Source organism: Panicum virgatum, chromosome 7N, assembly GCF_016808335.1.
Source record: "Panicum virgatum strain AP13 chromosome 7N, P.virgatum_v5, whole genome shotgun sequence".
NCBI lineage: Eukaryota > Viridiplantae > Streptophyta > Magnoliopsida > Poales > Poaceae > Panicum > Panicum virgatum.
In genome coordinates, this window is record NC_053151.1 from 43009330 (window position 1) to 43023943 (window position 14614).

The window sequence follows — 14614 nt, forward strand, 5'->3', positions numbered from 1 at the left end:
TTGGAGCGCGAGTGGGAGGGCTAAGAAAGGCTAGAAATAGCAGTCACGGAACCGTATTCCAACCTATGCAATGAGAAACCGCAGGCAGGCAGTCAACGACTCCACGCTACAAGTCAGGTCAGCACAATGACCTTTTCTGGTGGGTGGACCGTACATTTCGACAGATTTTCTTCGGATCAAGTGATTGCACACGCGCAGCTCCGGTGATGCAGCCGCAGCGGATGACGAACTCCCAGAGAAGGTTCCTCCGCCCTGGGGGACGAGGTCAGACGCTCCAGATCCGTGCACGCGAAACATCTCTTCCTCGTGGAAGGAATTCCCTCCTTCCTCGGTCTAGTTCACTATGATCAGCGGGAGGTTGCTTTCCCCCACGGTCACTTTATCTGCTTATCCTCGCAGTATATCTAGCTGGTCTCATCTTGATTCCAACTTGGCCTGGGTCCCAGCTGCCAGCGAGAGGAGGAGGGATTAGACACCCGGGCCCAGGCGACGGCGCAGCCAGGGCTCGCCTAACCTTTTTTATTTGTTTCTCGCCGCCGCGCACGTTCGCCCATCCGCGGAGACAAGAACGCCACGACGGCGGCTGTTGGGCGCTTTTGTTCCCGGGGCTCGCGCGGGATCGCGAACGGCTGCCTTCCCCTCTCGCCGGCCGCGCGCCCGCCGGAGCCACCACCACCACACCACCCGGCCGGGTCGCTCTCGGCGGCGAGCCCGGGGGTGACGGGAGAGGTCAGTTCAGTGTACCTGTGGGACAAAAACGCCAAATTAAAACTCAAATTAAGCATAATAGTCATCATCTGAATACATCAGGCGCATTAACTTAACGGTTTAATTTGACAGCCCTTTCTCAACCGACGTTCCGATCGAAACAAACACCAGTAGTCTCACACGAAGGCGAGCACATGCAGTACAAACATGCCGAGTACATATAAATACAACTACAATACAGAGTAGAGTACATTAGGTTTTACAAACCTGGTTTAATTACATAAATAATATACAAGTGCAACTGCAGTTTAAAACAAGGTCCGTTATAGGAAACCTGACATCTATAATACATAAAGCGCAGTGTCGAATCACACACTCAGCCCACGGGTGTGTGATTCGGTAACTAGCAAGAACTAAGCATCTGATCCGGCAATTTCCCAGCCATCCGCGTCACGACGGATGAACTTGGCGCAGCAAGGACAGAAATCTACATCTGTAGGACCTGAAACGAACGTTGCAACAACCCTGAGTATTCTAATACTCAGCAAGACTTACCCGACTATGGGTATACATAGCTCATTATCTAGACATGCAAGGCTTTCTGGCTGTGGATTATTTGCAGAAAAGCGTCTAAGGGTGGATCCTTACTTTCAATATTTTAGCTCATATTCTATATAAATTAATATCCTCTAGGCATTTGCAGAACCCTTTCTAAAACAAACATAATAGAAGATCAATTAGTAATCTCAACATTTCCTTCAACATATACATTAATATTCCATCTCATTACTATGATGTGGTGCTGCGATCAAGGTGCTCATATCCGAGAGCAACTGACGGTGAATCGATCCGATTTAACCTTGCAAGGTGGACCTAACCAACACGGCACGTATTTACCCCGTCGGACAATACGAACCAACCATTCCCCTCCCCGCCTCGAACTACAGAACCGCCCCACCTACATATAGCAGTCAACCGAGCCATACGAGAGATCACCAAAAGTAAACACATGCATCCCAATTCTCCGCGGCAACTCGACTGCCCTAAGGGGTGGGTAGAAATTCTGTACTTTCGAAACAAGGCAGTACTAGGTTTACCGGTTTCGACTACCTCCTACTCCCAGTATGCGGTTAGTACAATTCAAACTCGATCAACAGGGCCAGACAACAGACGGTCCTTAACCGACACAGACGGCGCTAAACAGTTCCCGCTCGGTCTCCAATTCCTTTCCTTTCTTTCATACTCCAATATTCCATATAATCAAATCATAGAGACATCCTATATCTCACGAGTAATAGGAAATTACTCGACTTCTACTGATTCCAATTTTTAGCATGACAAGGCTATCGACCTACACATACTAGTATTTCGACCAATGGAACCTAGGGATCATGCAACTAGGGTTTCATTCAACGCCCGGAAACTTAATGCATAATCAAGTAAATATATAACATTTCATAAGTTAAAATAATAGGTTATGCTCCGGGGCTTGCCTTCGAGCTGCTGCTCTACACTAGGATCAACCGGACCTTGGGCTGCGTTCTCCTGATTCTCCTGCTGGGCTTGCTCCGGCTGCTCCTGTGGTTCCACGATCACATCGTACACTATTTCCTCCGTCGCGGTTTCTATATGTATGTACGTGAAATAATGAGTAAATACAAGCACGACTTAATAATCATAAAAGAAACATTAAACAAATTAAAAAATTTACATAGAATGACGCCGATACGGTGATATTTAACTTAAACCCTAGGTGCTAGGAACAATTAGAGGGCCAAATTATCAATTAGAGCATGATTTACTATAAAACAAAACATGACTAGCAAAGACATTATTACTTGTCTCTCATAATTTATATAAAATTTTACATGTAAAAGTATTATTATTCCTATTCACATATTTTAGTTTGGATACATTTTATATTCATATACTAAACTAGGTCCTATGAATATGAAAATTTTACAGTGGATCACTCATGCTTAATGTGAGCTACTGCAAAAATTTCACAATTTTTAGATTAACATATCTATAAATATTAATTAAACAAGACTAAGAGCAATCTAATTTTTAACAGGGGCAAACATGAAATTTCACCATCATGGATATTTTTACTTTGTAGATCTGGAACTAACAAACCTAACAAAATTTATTTCATAATTTTCGCATTTTTCATTGATTTTGTACAAATTTCTCAAACTACAGCCGGAATTAACAACAAAATCAGAAAAAAAATCCCCCTCCCTAATTTCCTCCCCTGACCAGCGGGCCCCACTGGTCAGTGGGAGGGGCGGCCTGCCCAGCCCGGCCACGCACACGCCGTGGCGTGCGGCGGCGCGCGGGCGCAAGGCAGGGGGCCCCACGACGGCGGTCTGCACGGCGGCGCGGCAGCAGCGGCCCGGTGGGGCCCGTGCGCGCGCCCCCAAGCGGCGGGGTGGCTGGCTCGGTCGGCGGTGGCATGGCGTGGAACGAGCGTGGAAACCTCGTGAACGCGAGGGAACACGGAGAGCACGAGCATCAGTGCCTCACCTAGAGTCGATTCGAGCTACTGGGCGAAGAAAACGGGGACCAGAGGTGGGAGTTCGAAGTTGAGGTGGAGCTCGGGCGGCTCTAATGGCTGGCGGCCGGGGAATCTCCGATTCCCGGCGAAGTGGGTGTCGAGGCTGGGATTGGAGGAGTTGTAGGGGTAGCTAGCTAGGTGATTAACCCATGATTGCGGTGGATTGGAAGCTCGTGAAGGAAACTCGCGATTTGGGGCCGAAACAACGAGCTGCTCGAGCTCAATCGTGGTGAGCAGAGGAAGAAGAGTGTGAGCGCGAGAGAGGAAGAAGGAAGGGCAGATGGCGAGCTCGGGAAGAGGGCGTGTACGACTTGGCGACGTCGCTGGCGGCCGGGCGACGCGGCAAGGTTCTCCGACGGCCAGCGCACGGGGTGGAGGAGCTTCGGGAGGACTCCTCCCCCATACCGAGCTCTGTTGAGCACAGGAAGGAGAGAGCGGGGAGTGACAGGCGGGTCCCACGTGTAAGCTTTAAATTTGGATAGAATTTATTCAAACCTTTGTGAATTTGTAACTTTGTTCGGAATTCGAAAATCGAATTGTTACAACCTGTCCGCTTCGTTGCCGAAACCGAGGCGGGACGGACGACGACGGAGGAAGGCCGCTGCCGACCTTCGTCTCACCCGCGCCTCACCTTCCCCCACCTCCCCACCCGCAAAAATCCAAAGCCGCGCCGCGATTAATTAAGCGCGCACCAGCCGGACCCGGACGCATCGACCCAGCGGCGACTCCCCCCGCTCGCTCGCTTGCTTGCGCGGCCGTGGTCGTCGTCGCACTCGCACGCACTGGCCGTCTGGCCGCCAGCCACCCAGCGCCCAATCCCAGCCCGGGGACGGGACCAATCCAGAGTCCCGACGAACGAGCGAGCGCACGGCAGGAGCGGTTGCGTGCGCTGCGCTCGCTTTCCCCGAAACGTGACCCGAGCGGCAGAAGACCAGGGAGAAGCCGCCATGAAGCAGCGCCAGCTGCGACAGCAGCTGCCTCCTACTAGTCCCGGTCCTCGCCGTTAAATCCAGAGCCCCCCAAGCCCCGGTTCCTCTCCTCCCGCTCGCCCCCATTCCCTGACCCACAACCAGAACACCCAGATAAGAGATTCCGTTCCGTCTCCGTGAGCGGGCGGCCGCCGGGAGCTTGATGCGCCAGGGGCGGCGGCTCCCCCCGGTCGTTTGATGGGCAACGCATGCGGCGGCGCCCTTAGATCCAAGCACCTGCCCAGCTTCAAGCGCGCCGCGTCGCAGCGCCAGGACTCCGAGTACAGCGCCGCAGCCGCCGACGACTCGCCGAAGAAGCCCGCCTCCCGCGCGCCCACGCCGCCCGCCACCACGGACGCCCACGCGGGCCACGCGTCGGCGCCGCCCGCCGCCGGGATGAGGCGCGGCGGGGCGGGCGCGCCGCCGGACGTCGGCTCCGTGCTCGGCCACCCCACGCCCAACCTCCGCGACCTCTACGCGCTGGGCCGGAAGCTCGGGCAGGGGCAGTTCGGCACCACCTACCTCTGCACCGAGCTCGCCACGGGGGTCGACTACGCCTGCAAGTCCATCTCCAAGCGCAAGCTCATCACCAGGGAGGACATCGAGGACGTGCGCCGCGAGATCCAGATCATGCACCACCTCTCCGGCCACAAGAACGTCGTCGCCATCAAGGGCGCCTACGAGGACCAGCTCTACGTGCACATCGTCATGGAGCTCTGCGCCGGAGGCGAGCTCTTCGACCGGATCATACAGCGCGGGCACTACAGCGAGCGCAAGGCCGCCGAGCTCACCAGGATCATCGTCGGGGTCGTCGAGGCCTGCCACTCGCTCGGGGTCATGCACCGGGACCTCAAGCCCGAGAACTTCCTGCTTGCCAACAAGGACGATGACCTCTCGCTCAAGGCCATCGATTTCGGGCTCTCTGTCTTCTTTAAGCCCGGTGAGCTGAATCGCAAACTTCTTTACATTATGACTTGCTGTTTCTGTCATTCTATTGAAATCTGCGCACCGGATGTGTTACTAATTGGCAACAGTGAAACACTGAAACTGAAGCTCCTATAGTTGTGCTCTGCGTTAGCTCTGCTTTACTCATGCAGTCATGCTCGTAGGACCTGAAATGGGTGATTGCAGGTGAAATTTTGCCACAGCAGCTTTTGTGGAGTCATCACGCAACTGAAACAGAAAGGGTTCAAATGTACTTGTCTGTATTGATTGTTATGTAATGACATTAGCTAAGGTTCTCAGTTTGAGTCGATGGTTAGAACTTTAGACTGGCAAGAAATAAATGCAGCTAGCTACTTGTCATTCAAGATAAATTGTGGCAACACAAATTAATGGGTTAAGTATCCAAAATGCAAGTTCAGCAACGAGCATTGGTAGCTGGGGGAGTTGGATGATTTGATCTTATCGAAGCTCGTGTTGTTAACATTTTGTTCTAATAGTGATCTGATGAGAAGAACTTTGAATTTTCTGGACCCTTGACACTTTTCCCTTTTCTTTTTTATTCTTTCAGGTCAAGTTTTTACTGATGTCGTTGGTAGCCCATATTATGTTGCTCCAGAAGTTTTGTGCAAAAGTTATGGACCAGCAGCTGATGTATGGACAGCCGGTGTCATTCTCTACATTCTGCTAAGTGGTGTACCCCCTTTTTGGGCAGGTACATACTTGATATTTCTGCCTTCAGTTAATGTTATTATCCCTGTTGACCGCAGGCTAACTTTTTTTTTCAATGTACACAATGCAGAAACACAGCAAGGGATATTTGATGCTGTATTGAAAAGTGTCATCGATTTTGATTCTGACCCCTGGCCTGTGATTTCTGATAGCGCAAAAGATCTTATAAGGAGAATGCTGAATCCTCGCCCTGCGGAACGCTTAACAGCACATGAAGTTCTATGTTAGTTTCTTAGATCACTTTATACTGTTGATTTGTTAATTATCCGATACCGTAACACATCCATTCATGTATTTGCAATTGTTGGATAAAAAGGTAACACTTGAACTCGTGCACAGGTCATCCATGGATTCGTGATCATGGAGTAGCTCCTGATCGTCCACTTGATCCAGCTGTCTTATCTCGCATCAAACAATTCTCTGCAATGAATAAGTTGAAGAAAATGGCTTTACGAGTAAGTGCAATTCTTTTAGGCATGATTTTCGTATGAATTTGGTACTTGCATTCAGAAAATAGTATTGCAATTGTTCAACTGATATTCCTTTGGTTGATCCTATGGTTTTGAAGTTATCATTATTGCTGACAGTCTGACTTTTAGGTCATCTTTATCGAGAGGCCACCTAAACCACCATATTACTTATATGATCGGATCCATATTAGTACCTAGTATATTAATGAGGAGAGTTAACACGTTGGTTGTTTTTTACCGTAGGCATCTCGCAGAGAGTTATGTTGTATTTTAGATTGCTTGCTTCTGCAATGCTACATTAATTGACTATATATGTTTATTCTAATAGGTTATAGCTGAGAGCCTCTCAGAGGAGGAAATTGCTGGGTTGAAGGAAATGTTCCAGACCATGGACACTGATAACAGCGGTGCAATTACATATGATGAGCTAAAAGAAGGATTGAGAAAATATGGCTCCACACTAAAGGATACTGAGATTCGTGATCTTATGGATGCAGTAAGTTCTTATGTGTATTTTTGGCTATAACGACTTGGGTCCTGGAATCTAATGTTGCCATAAGATGAAACATCCTCCAAGAATGCCTTTTGGTTTTGTCTTAGATAAGCTGTTAGTTGACTTGGACTTGACAACATAAGCTGCCTCCTGCCAGCTCATAATACTATATGCGACTTCATCAAGAATCTAGTTCTTGGCTACTTAAAAAGTCAATCCATTATTTGTTGCAGTTTCAACTTATGTATGGCCATTTTTATTACATATTTGTGATTAGGATGCATTGCCATAGCAACATCTTGCCTTTTCATTTCTTCCTTTTGTCTGTGACATTGCAAATAAAGCTTCTGTAAATTTCAGATATTCCACTGAGCACAGAGTATAAGTAATATTTCCTCATCTGAAAGCAGCAACCATTAATGTCTTACCTCTGCTCAAGTGCTACATGATGTGTATGCGCAAAAGTTCCTTTTTTTTTTACTTGAGTGGTCTAGCAACTACACATATTTAATTTAAAGGCTGGTAAAATTGAGCTTCACACCTGGCCTTCTTCTTACACCAGACGCTTTGTAAAAGACTACTGTACCAATAATCTTATGTGTTCCCATAAAAAAAAAGAATCTTATGTGTTTCTTTTGTTTCATCCATTTAGGCCGATATCGACAACAGCGGGACAATTGACTATATTGAATTCATTGCTGCGACGTTGCATCTCAATAAGCTGGAACGTGAGGAACATCTCGTGGCAGCCTTTTCATATTTCGACAAAGATGGTAGTGGCTACATCACAGTGGATGAACTGCAGCAAGCTTGCAAAGAGCATAACATGCCAGATGCTTTTCTTGATGATGTCATTAACGAAGCAGATCAGGATAATGTAAGTCTTATATTTATTAATTCTACACGCTAAAACCCCATAATGCATGAGTGCAAAGAACCTATAGCATGCATCCCTTATTTATTTCTTACTAACCTTCATTAAAACTATTGGATACCTGCAACCAATGCAAGTAGTATGATGCAATGGAAACTTGTAATGGATCTGAACTCGCCAATAAAGACAGACACATTTTATTTGATACTTCATTAATCAATGCTTTGTGGTTCTGTTAGTAACAATACACAAAGTTAATGGCATTTCTTTGAGGGCTACAAAAGTTAATGTCGTTGACATGTTGGTCTAACCTCGTTCTATTTTGGCAGGATGGCCGCATTGACTATGGAGAGTTCGTTGCCATGATGACCAAGGGCAATATGGGAGTCGGTCGAAGAACAATGAGAAACAGCCTGAATATCAGCATGAGGGACGCACCTGGTGCATTCTAGAGACTTAACACGATGTACAGCTTGTGGCTTAGCTTCTTGTCTTGCTGCCCTCCGAAGCCTTCTGCAATTTTTCAAAATGTTGTTAATTATCTGTGTGGATGTGTTTTTCTGGGAATTACGATTCAACTCTTGTGATTGATTCCATGAAATGCATAACATGTCCATGTCAATGATCTCTTGTCCTTTATTGATGACATCAATGCTTGGATCCACGCTGTATTCCATATCACAATTTCATGTGTTGTTCCACTTGGATTGGACGAACCTGTACTGAACGCACTGTTATTTTCACGTTGTCTGCCTTTATCTAATCCACTGTAGGCTGGACGAACCTGTACTCTTGAACGAACTTTTATTTTTTCATGGGACAACTTTTGTTACTAATCTAATCCACTGTTTAGACTGGACGATTCTATTGTGGAACAGAAATGGCAAGGAAATCTTTTGATATTCTATTGTCGCTCTCTTCAACCAATATGCTAGGATAAAAAAAACTACGCACGAATCAGTTGTCATCAGTCACCGCTCACCAATAATCCCCGCAAGAGCAGGAACCACCTTTGAAGTGGTGGAATCGCACGGCATCCCGAATCACAAACTCCCGGCCGGTAACAGACGATATCAGCTTGATCACTGTGTGGCAGTCGCCGCAAATCCGCAGGTTCTTCATAATGTGGATCGGCATCCAGTCGGGCAAGCTCATGAGCCCGAATGCCACAGCCAGCTTCTCGCTGTGGTGAATCTCGGAGCGCGGGGACTCAGTCCTCACGTACCCTAGGGCTGCAATCCTCTCCATGAGCTTATCCAGCTTGTTCCTGATCGCAATCACCTGTGGATGGCTCACATCATCTGCTTTGAAGACGTGGACCTTGTTGTCAACCTCCATCCAGCTGTAGCCCGGGTTCTTCTTGATCCCCTTGTCCCTCATCAGCTTCCTGACCCGCGCAGAATCATCGGATTTCCCGGCATCGGCATAGATCTTGGCCATAAGCATGTAGCTCCCAGAATCGGGTGAGTCCAGCTCAAACAAGTGTTTTGCTGCAAGTTCAGCGAGCTCATTGTTCCCATGTATCTTGCAGGCGCTAAGAAGAGCTCCCCAAACCTCAGTGGTTGGTTTCATCGGCATCTTGTCAATAAGATCCTTGGCTTCTGTCGGGTGCCCTGAGCGGCCAAGTAGATCCACCATGCATGAGAAGTGTTCCAATCCGGGTGATATGTTATGGACCCTCTTCATCATATCAAAATAAGATTTACCCTCCTGCACGAGTCCAGAGTGGCTACAACCTGACAGAACTGCAACATAGCTTATGTAGTCTGGCTTTGCACCTCTTTTCAGCATGTCGTCAAAAATCTCAATGGCTTGCTTTCCCATGCCATGCTGTGAATAACCAGTGATCATGGAATTCCAAGATACAAGATCCTTCCCATTCAGGAAGTCGAATACTTTTCGAGCTTCTAATATCCTTCCGCACTTGGAATACATTGTAATAACTGCATTCACAACAGATGTGTCTAAGATGAGACCAACCTTTACAGTACCACCAATTATCTGATCTCCAAGTTTGCTTGCACCTAAATCTGCACAGCCTTTGAACAATGTGACATAGGTAACCCAGTCAGGTCTGACATCCTTCTCACTTAGCATAGCACTATACATCTTGAGGCCATCTTCCTCAGCTCCATGTTGTATATATGCACCCAACATAGCATTCCATGTAATTACATTTTTTGTGGACATGCCATCAAAGAACTGGCGAGCTTTCATGATGTTCCCTACTTGAGAATATGCAGTAATCATGCTTGTCCATGATACAATGTCCCTTTCATTCATAAATCTGAATATAAGTTCAGCACTTTGGAGATTACCACACTTTGCATACATAGAGATAAGAGAATTGGAGACGACAACAGCTTGGATCTGCCCACTTTTCAGACAAAGTGGATGCAGCTGCCTCCCGAGGCACAAATCCATCCTGCTGCAGCAGCCACTTATAAGAGTTGCCAGTGCAAATTGATCAAGTGTCATCAACTCAGCTCTCATCTGGTTGAACAACTCAACAGATTCAGTGAAACATCCATACTGCAAGAATCCAGATATGAGAACTGTCCATGCCACGCTATTACGATCACGTAAAGAGTTGAACACCGCCTTAGCTTCCTTGAAACAGCCACCTTTTGCATATAGCTCAACAAGAGCACTAGCAACATATGGATCAATGCGGGGTAGGTTCCGAATCACCTGAGCATGTAGCTGTTTACCCCATCCCAAAGAAGACAACCTGGCACATGCAGTAAGAGAACTAGTGTACGTTGTTGAATCAAGACGCACGCCTTTGCTGTACATCTCTACAACCATATCAAGGGCTTCTCTGACTCGACCACTCTGAGATAATGCTGACACCATCATGTTCCATGAAACAACATCTCGTTCAGGCATGCTATCAAAAAGCTCGAGAGCACAGTCAACACCATATGTCTTGGCATACCCCATCAGCATACTGTTCCGGCAGAAAATAGTGGGGTTTTCTACGCGGACAAACAAACTTGAAGCTAAATCGACAGCTCCGCATCTCACAAACATGTCCACAAGGGAAGTTGCTACTTCACTGTCATACTGGGAATCGAACTTCTGAACCATCCCAAGAAGCTGCAGTGCCAAATCGTGCCATCCAAGGGCACCACAAGACTTCATGGCACAACTGAATGTGAATGCATTTGGCGACGAATCCCCGCTTTGGTGCATGGACTGAAAGGTTTCGAGAGCAGCCAACTGCTGCCGGTTCTGAAAGTATCCGGACATGAGCGTGTTCCAAGAGGCCACATCTCTGGCGGGCATTCTATCGAACAGCTCCACGGCATCGCTCAGGCGCCCGAGCTTGGCGTACCCATTGAGCATGACGTTGTGTGTGATGACGTTGGGACTTGCGATGTCCGTCTGCAGCAGGCGTCGGGCGTCGGGGAGGGCTCCGCAGGATAGGTAGGCGTGGAGGAGCGTGTTCTGGAGGAAGACGGCGGACGCGAGGCCCACGGCGACGAGGCGGCCGTGCAGCGCGCGGGCTCCGGAGAGCACGCCGCGTGCACTGCACGAGCGCAGCGCTTCGGCAAAAGCCTGCGTGACCTCCATGTAGGAGGCAGCCGCCGCTGCCGGAGGAGGAGGCGGCGGTGGCGGCCATGGGGTCGCCACCATTTGCGTCGTCCCCAGAACAGCAGGAGAGGAGAGAAGCCGCCTGGTCCAATTCGGCCCATTCAACTTTGGTCGCTTGGGGGCACCGGCGCAAAAAAGGAAATACGCCACCCCAGAATGAAAGCGTAGAATCTGTGTCACCGCGTTCTAGTCTGCCTTCCTCCTCTCTCTCGTTACTCGAGCGTCGCGTCTCCGAACTTCCCACTCGGCAGCGACGAAATCAAAGCCGGAGACCTTTTGATCCAGTGTTAGGGTACAGGGCTTTGGTGCGAGGCCATGGAGGGATCCCTGGAGGCGCGGCCTGGCGTCCTTCTCGTCGGCGCCTCCGGCGTCGGCAAGCGAACCATCCTCTCCAGTGAGATCTCGCTGTCCTTCTTTCTGTTTATTTCCATCTTTCGATTTGAACGCGAAATCGACCGGATAGATTAGCCGAACTGTGTAGGATCCGAATCTGATGTAGTCGCATCGTTATTGGGGAGAAGGAGAAGGATCCCGTGGTACGAGTTTTGAATGGACAAAGTAAAAAGGGTATTGTTTTGGAGTAGATTATCTAGAGAATAAGCTTTTCCACTCAAAAAAAAAGGAGGATACGCATGCTTGTAGTGTTCTAGCTGGTAAATTAACGCCTGTAGTTTCATTCACTGCTGTTTAATTAAGTTTATTTTTTCGAACAATACTGGGGGAAGATCCTCGCCTACTTATCGTTCAAAGGGCAATTGTACAGTTCTTTACATACGCACGTCACCGCATGGTACAATGGATGTCTTCTGGCATTCCAGGAATTACATGAGAAGAAAAGAGTGTGAAGGTGGTTGGGAGCCCGAGCTATGCTGGGGTTCTACAGAATACAAGTAGTGTGGTTCATGCCTTCCAACTCTGCAACGCTGGTCCCATTCGTTTGTAGCGGCAGCGTTTAATTAAGTTTATGAATACGATTTTTCTCCAGTATCGAAATTATTCCATTTTTTATTGGTTCCTTTGCTTCGTATTTCCTCATCATTTTCATTTCACCCTGAACTACAGGGCTGCTTGCAGCTGAAATACCTGACGCGCATGACTTGTCATCTGGTGTGCTGTGTCAGGGGTATGTGATGGCATCATGTCAAGTTATGTTTTTGTGTACTCAATTACAGAAGTAGAAACAATGGTTTTCAGTTAGTCTTAAGATTCTTGACATAATTTATTTTGCTACTGATTGCCAAGCAGGTGGACAATTGAAACAAAGTATTACTCAGCTGACCTTTCCATCTGGACAGCGAATCTTGGTGAAGAGTTTTCTCTTGGTTCCCTCCCTCATCTAGATCGGCTGGCTGCCCTTGTTATGGTCTTCGATATGAGTGATGTCCGAACTGAACCCATGTTCTCATGCAAATTTTATTGCATTTTCCATTTATAGTTTTTTTTAATATATTTTGAACCTCATAATTTTCAGTGTCCAATTTCTTTTTTTATGATCAATGGTCAATGCTAAAGTGGGATAACTGTCTTAAATAATTATGCAGGAATCCTCCTTGCTTACTCTTCAAAGTTGGGCTGCCAATGTTGATATGCAGAGGTTTGAGGTCTTGTTGTGCATTGGAAATAAAGCAGATCTTGTACCTGGTCATGATGCGCATGTGGAATATAGGAGGCGTACGCAAAGGCTTGGGGAGTCAAGTTCCGATCCACACCCTGAATACTTGGATTTTGGAATAAATGAAAGTGAGGGTTGTGGCTTGTTATCAGAGGAAGAACCATGCATAGAGATCAGAAACTCTACTTTACAGTGGTGTATTGAGCAGAACATAGAGTATATTGAGGCCTGTGCTTCCAATACTGACTTTGATAAGTGTAAGTTGTCTCCTGTGCTGTATAGATCTGTAACTGTCAAGTTTTTCTCTCAAGTTTGTATACCTTCTTTACCAAGTTATTATCGTTTGCAATGATCAATCCATCACCATGAGCTAGCATCAATTAATTATGTTGTCTCAATGAATACTTCTATTTTTATATCCTATATCCAATAAGAACACGGGTGTTTATATATTAATTGATGTTTATTCAAAACTAACAGGTCTATCAGTGGATGGTGATAGCCAAGGCTTAGAGAGACTCTTTGGAGCACTTTCTGCACATATGTGGCCTGGAATGATTCTGAAGTCTGGAAACAGAATAACTGCTCCATCCTTGGTTGAAAAAGAAGGTAGGTTAAATACCACAAATGACTAAATGACTATTGAAAAACTATAGGGTGGCATGGCATGCCAAGCAGGTTCTGACAAAGTAATTTCAGATCTTAGAATTGCTAACCCTCTTTACAGAAAAGATGTTGTGTGATCTCTGCTCAAATATGCTACTTTATACAATTCATTTTAGAATGATGTATTATCTGTCCCTGATTATTTATTTTCATTCTGATAGAATCCACAGATGATGAATCAAACTATGATTTTGAGTACGAGGTCTTGTCCCATGGATCTGATGACCAGTGGGAATTCGTTGGTGAGACAAGTACTTCCAGAAGCTTCGAGAGATCAAGTGAGGCTAACGACAAACAGTATCACACACATCAAGTTGTGAATCCTAGTGCTGATTCTTCTGCATCCAATGCTCTACCGAGTGACAGACCCACAGAAGCTACTGCAGAAAGTACTGTAACTCAGAGCAACAAGGCCAACGATAGTGATCATGTGGATAAGACCACAGCTGATAGCCTTGACAATCGTCAAGGTGATGTAACAGAGGCTAACAACCTGTTTGAGGACGAGCATTATGGTCTAGGTGGCCTGGAAAAGCTGATGTCGGAGATTGGCAACATGCGATCCAACCTAAGGCTCATGCCAGACTTCCAAAGGAGGGAGATGGCTGCGAAGCTAGCCATGAAAATGGCAGCCATGTTTGGTGATGATGACGAAGAGGCATTTGAGGATATCTAAGGCAATTCGTGCAATTCCACCCTACTGCTGATTCCCGTTTAGGTTGCAGATGATCAGGAAATGTTTTTGTACAGGGCTACAGGCCGATAAAAATGTCTTTCGCATGATAATGTCTTTCTTTAGTGAAAAATTTTGTTTCTCTTGGGCATTCCAAAGATAGCCTTAAAAGATGTATTTTATAAACTATATTTCCTTGAATCCAGGTATTTTTGTGAATATTTTATGGTGGAATAGATTAAAGAGTCATGTGATAATATTATAGTCGCAAATGAAAAAGAGAAACATTTAATCCCATGTACTCTACATCTATAAGCTTGAG

At 46.8% G+C, this 14614-nt stretch overlaps 3 protein-coding genes across 4 annotated transcripts; 2 read left to right on the top strand and 1 right to left on the bottom strand.

Moving 5' to 3' along the window:
- The first annotated feature begins 3994 nt into the window (after positions 1-3994).
- On the top strand, positions 3995-8392 carry LOC120682381 (calcium-dependent protein kinase 13). Its single transcript, XM_039964251.1, has 7 exons — positions 3995-5173; positions 5747-5890; positions 5978-6130; positions 6247-6362; positions 6706-6873; positions 7523-7747; positions 8074-8392. Exons 1-7 carry the CDS (start codon positions 4432-4434, stop codon positions 8194-8196), a joined length of 1671 nt encoding a protein of 556 aa, XP_039820185.1. The 5' UTR covers positions 3995-4431; the 3' UTR covers positions 8197-8392.
- Positions 8393-8531: 139 nt separating this feature from the next.
- Positions 8532-11455, bottom strand: LOC120682380 (putative pentatricopeptide repeat-containing protein At3g11460, mitochondrial). The gene has a single exon (XM_039964250.1). It carries the CDS (start codon positions 11381-11383, stop codon positions 8723-8725), a length of 2661 nt encoding a protein of 886 aa, XP_039820184.1. The 5' UTR covers positions 11384-11455; the 3' UTR covers positions 8532-8722.
- Positions 11456-11504: 49 nt separating this feature from the next.
- LOC120682382 lies at positions 11505-14571 on the top strand. Of its 2 annotated transcripts, XM_039964253.1 has the most exons (7): positions 11505-11735; positions 12404-12464; positions 12587-12722; positions 12883-12935; positions 13008-13210; positions 13434-13562; positions 13781-14549. In XM_039964253.1, exons 1-7 carry the CDS (start codon positions 11657-11659, stop codon positions 14293-14295), a joined length of 1176 nt encoding a protein of 391 aa, XP_039820187.1. In that variant the 5' UTR covers positions 11505-11656; the 3' UTR covers positions 14296-14549. The 2 variants fall into 2 exon arrangements, with proteins under 2 accessions (XP_039820187.1, XP_039820186.1); XM_039964252.1 differs by having other exon boundaries at positions 11506-11735; positions 12883-13210; positions 13781-14571.
- Positions 14572-14614: the final 43 nt, after the last annotated feature.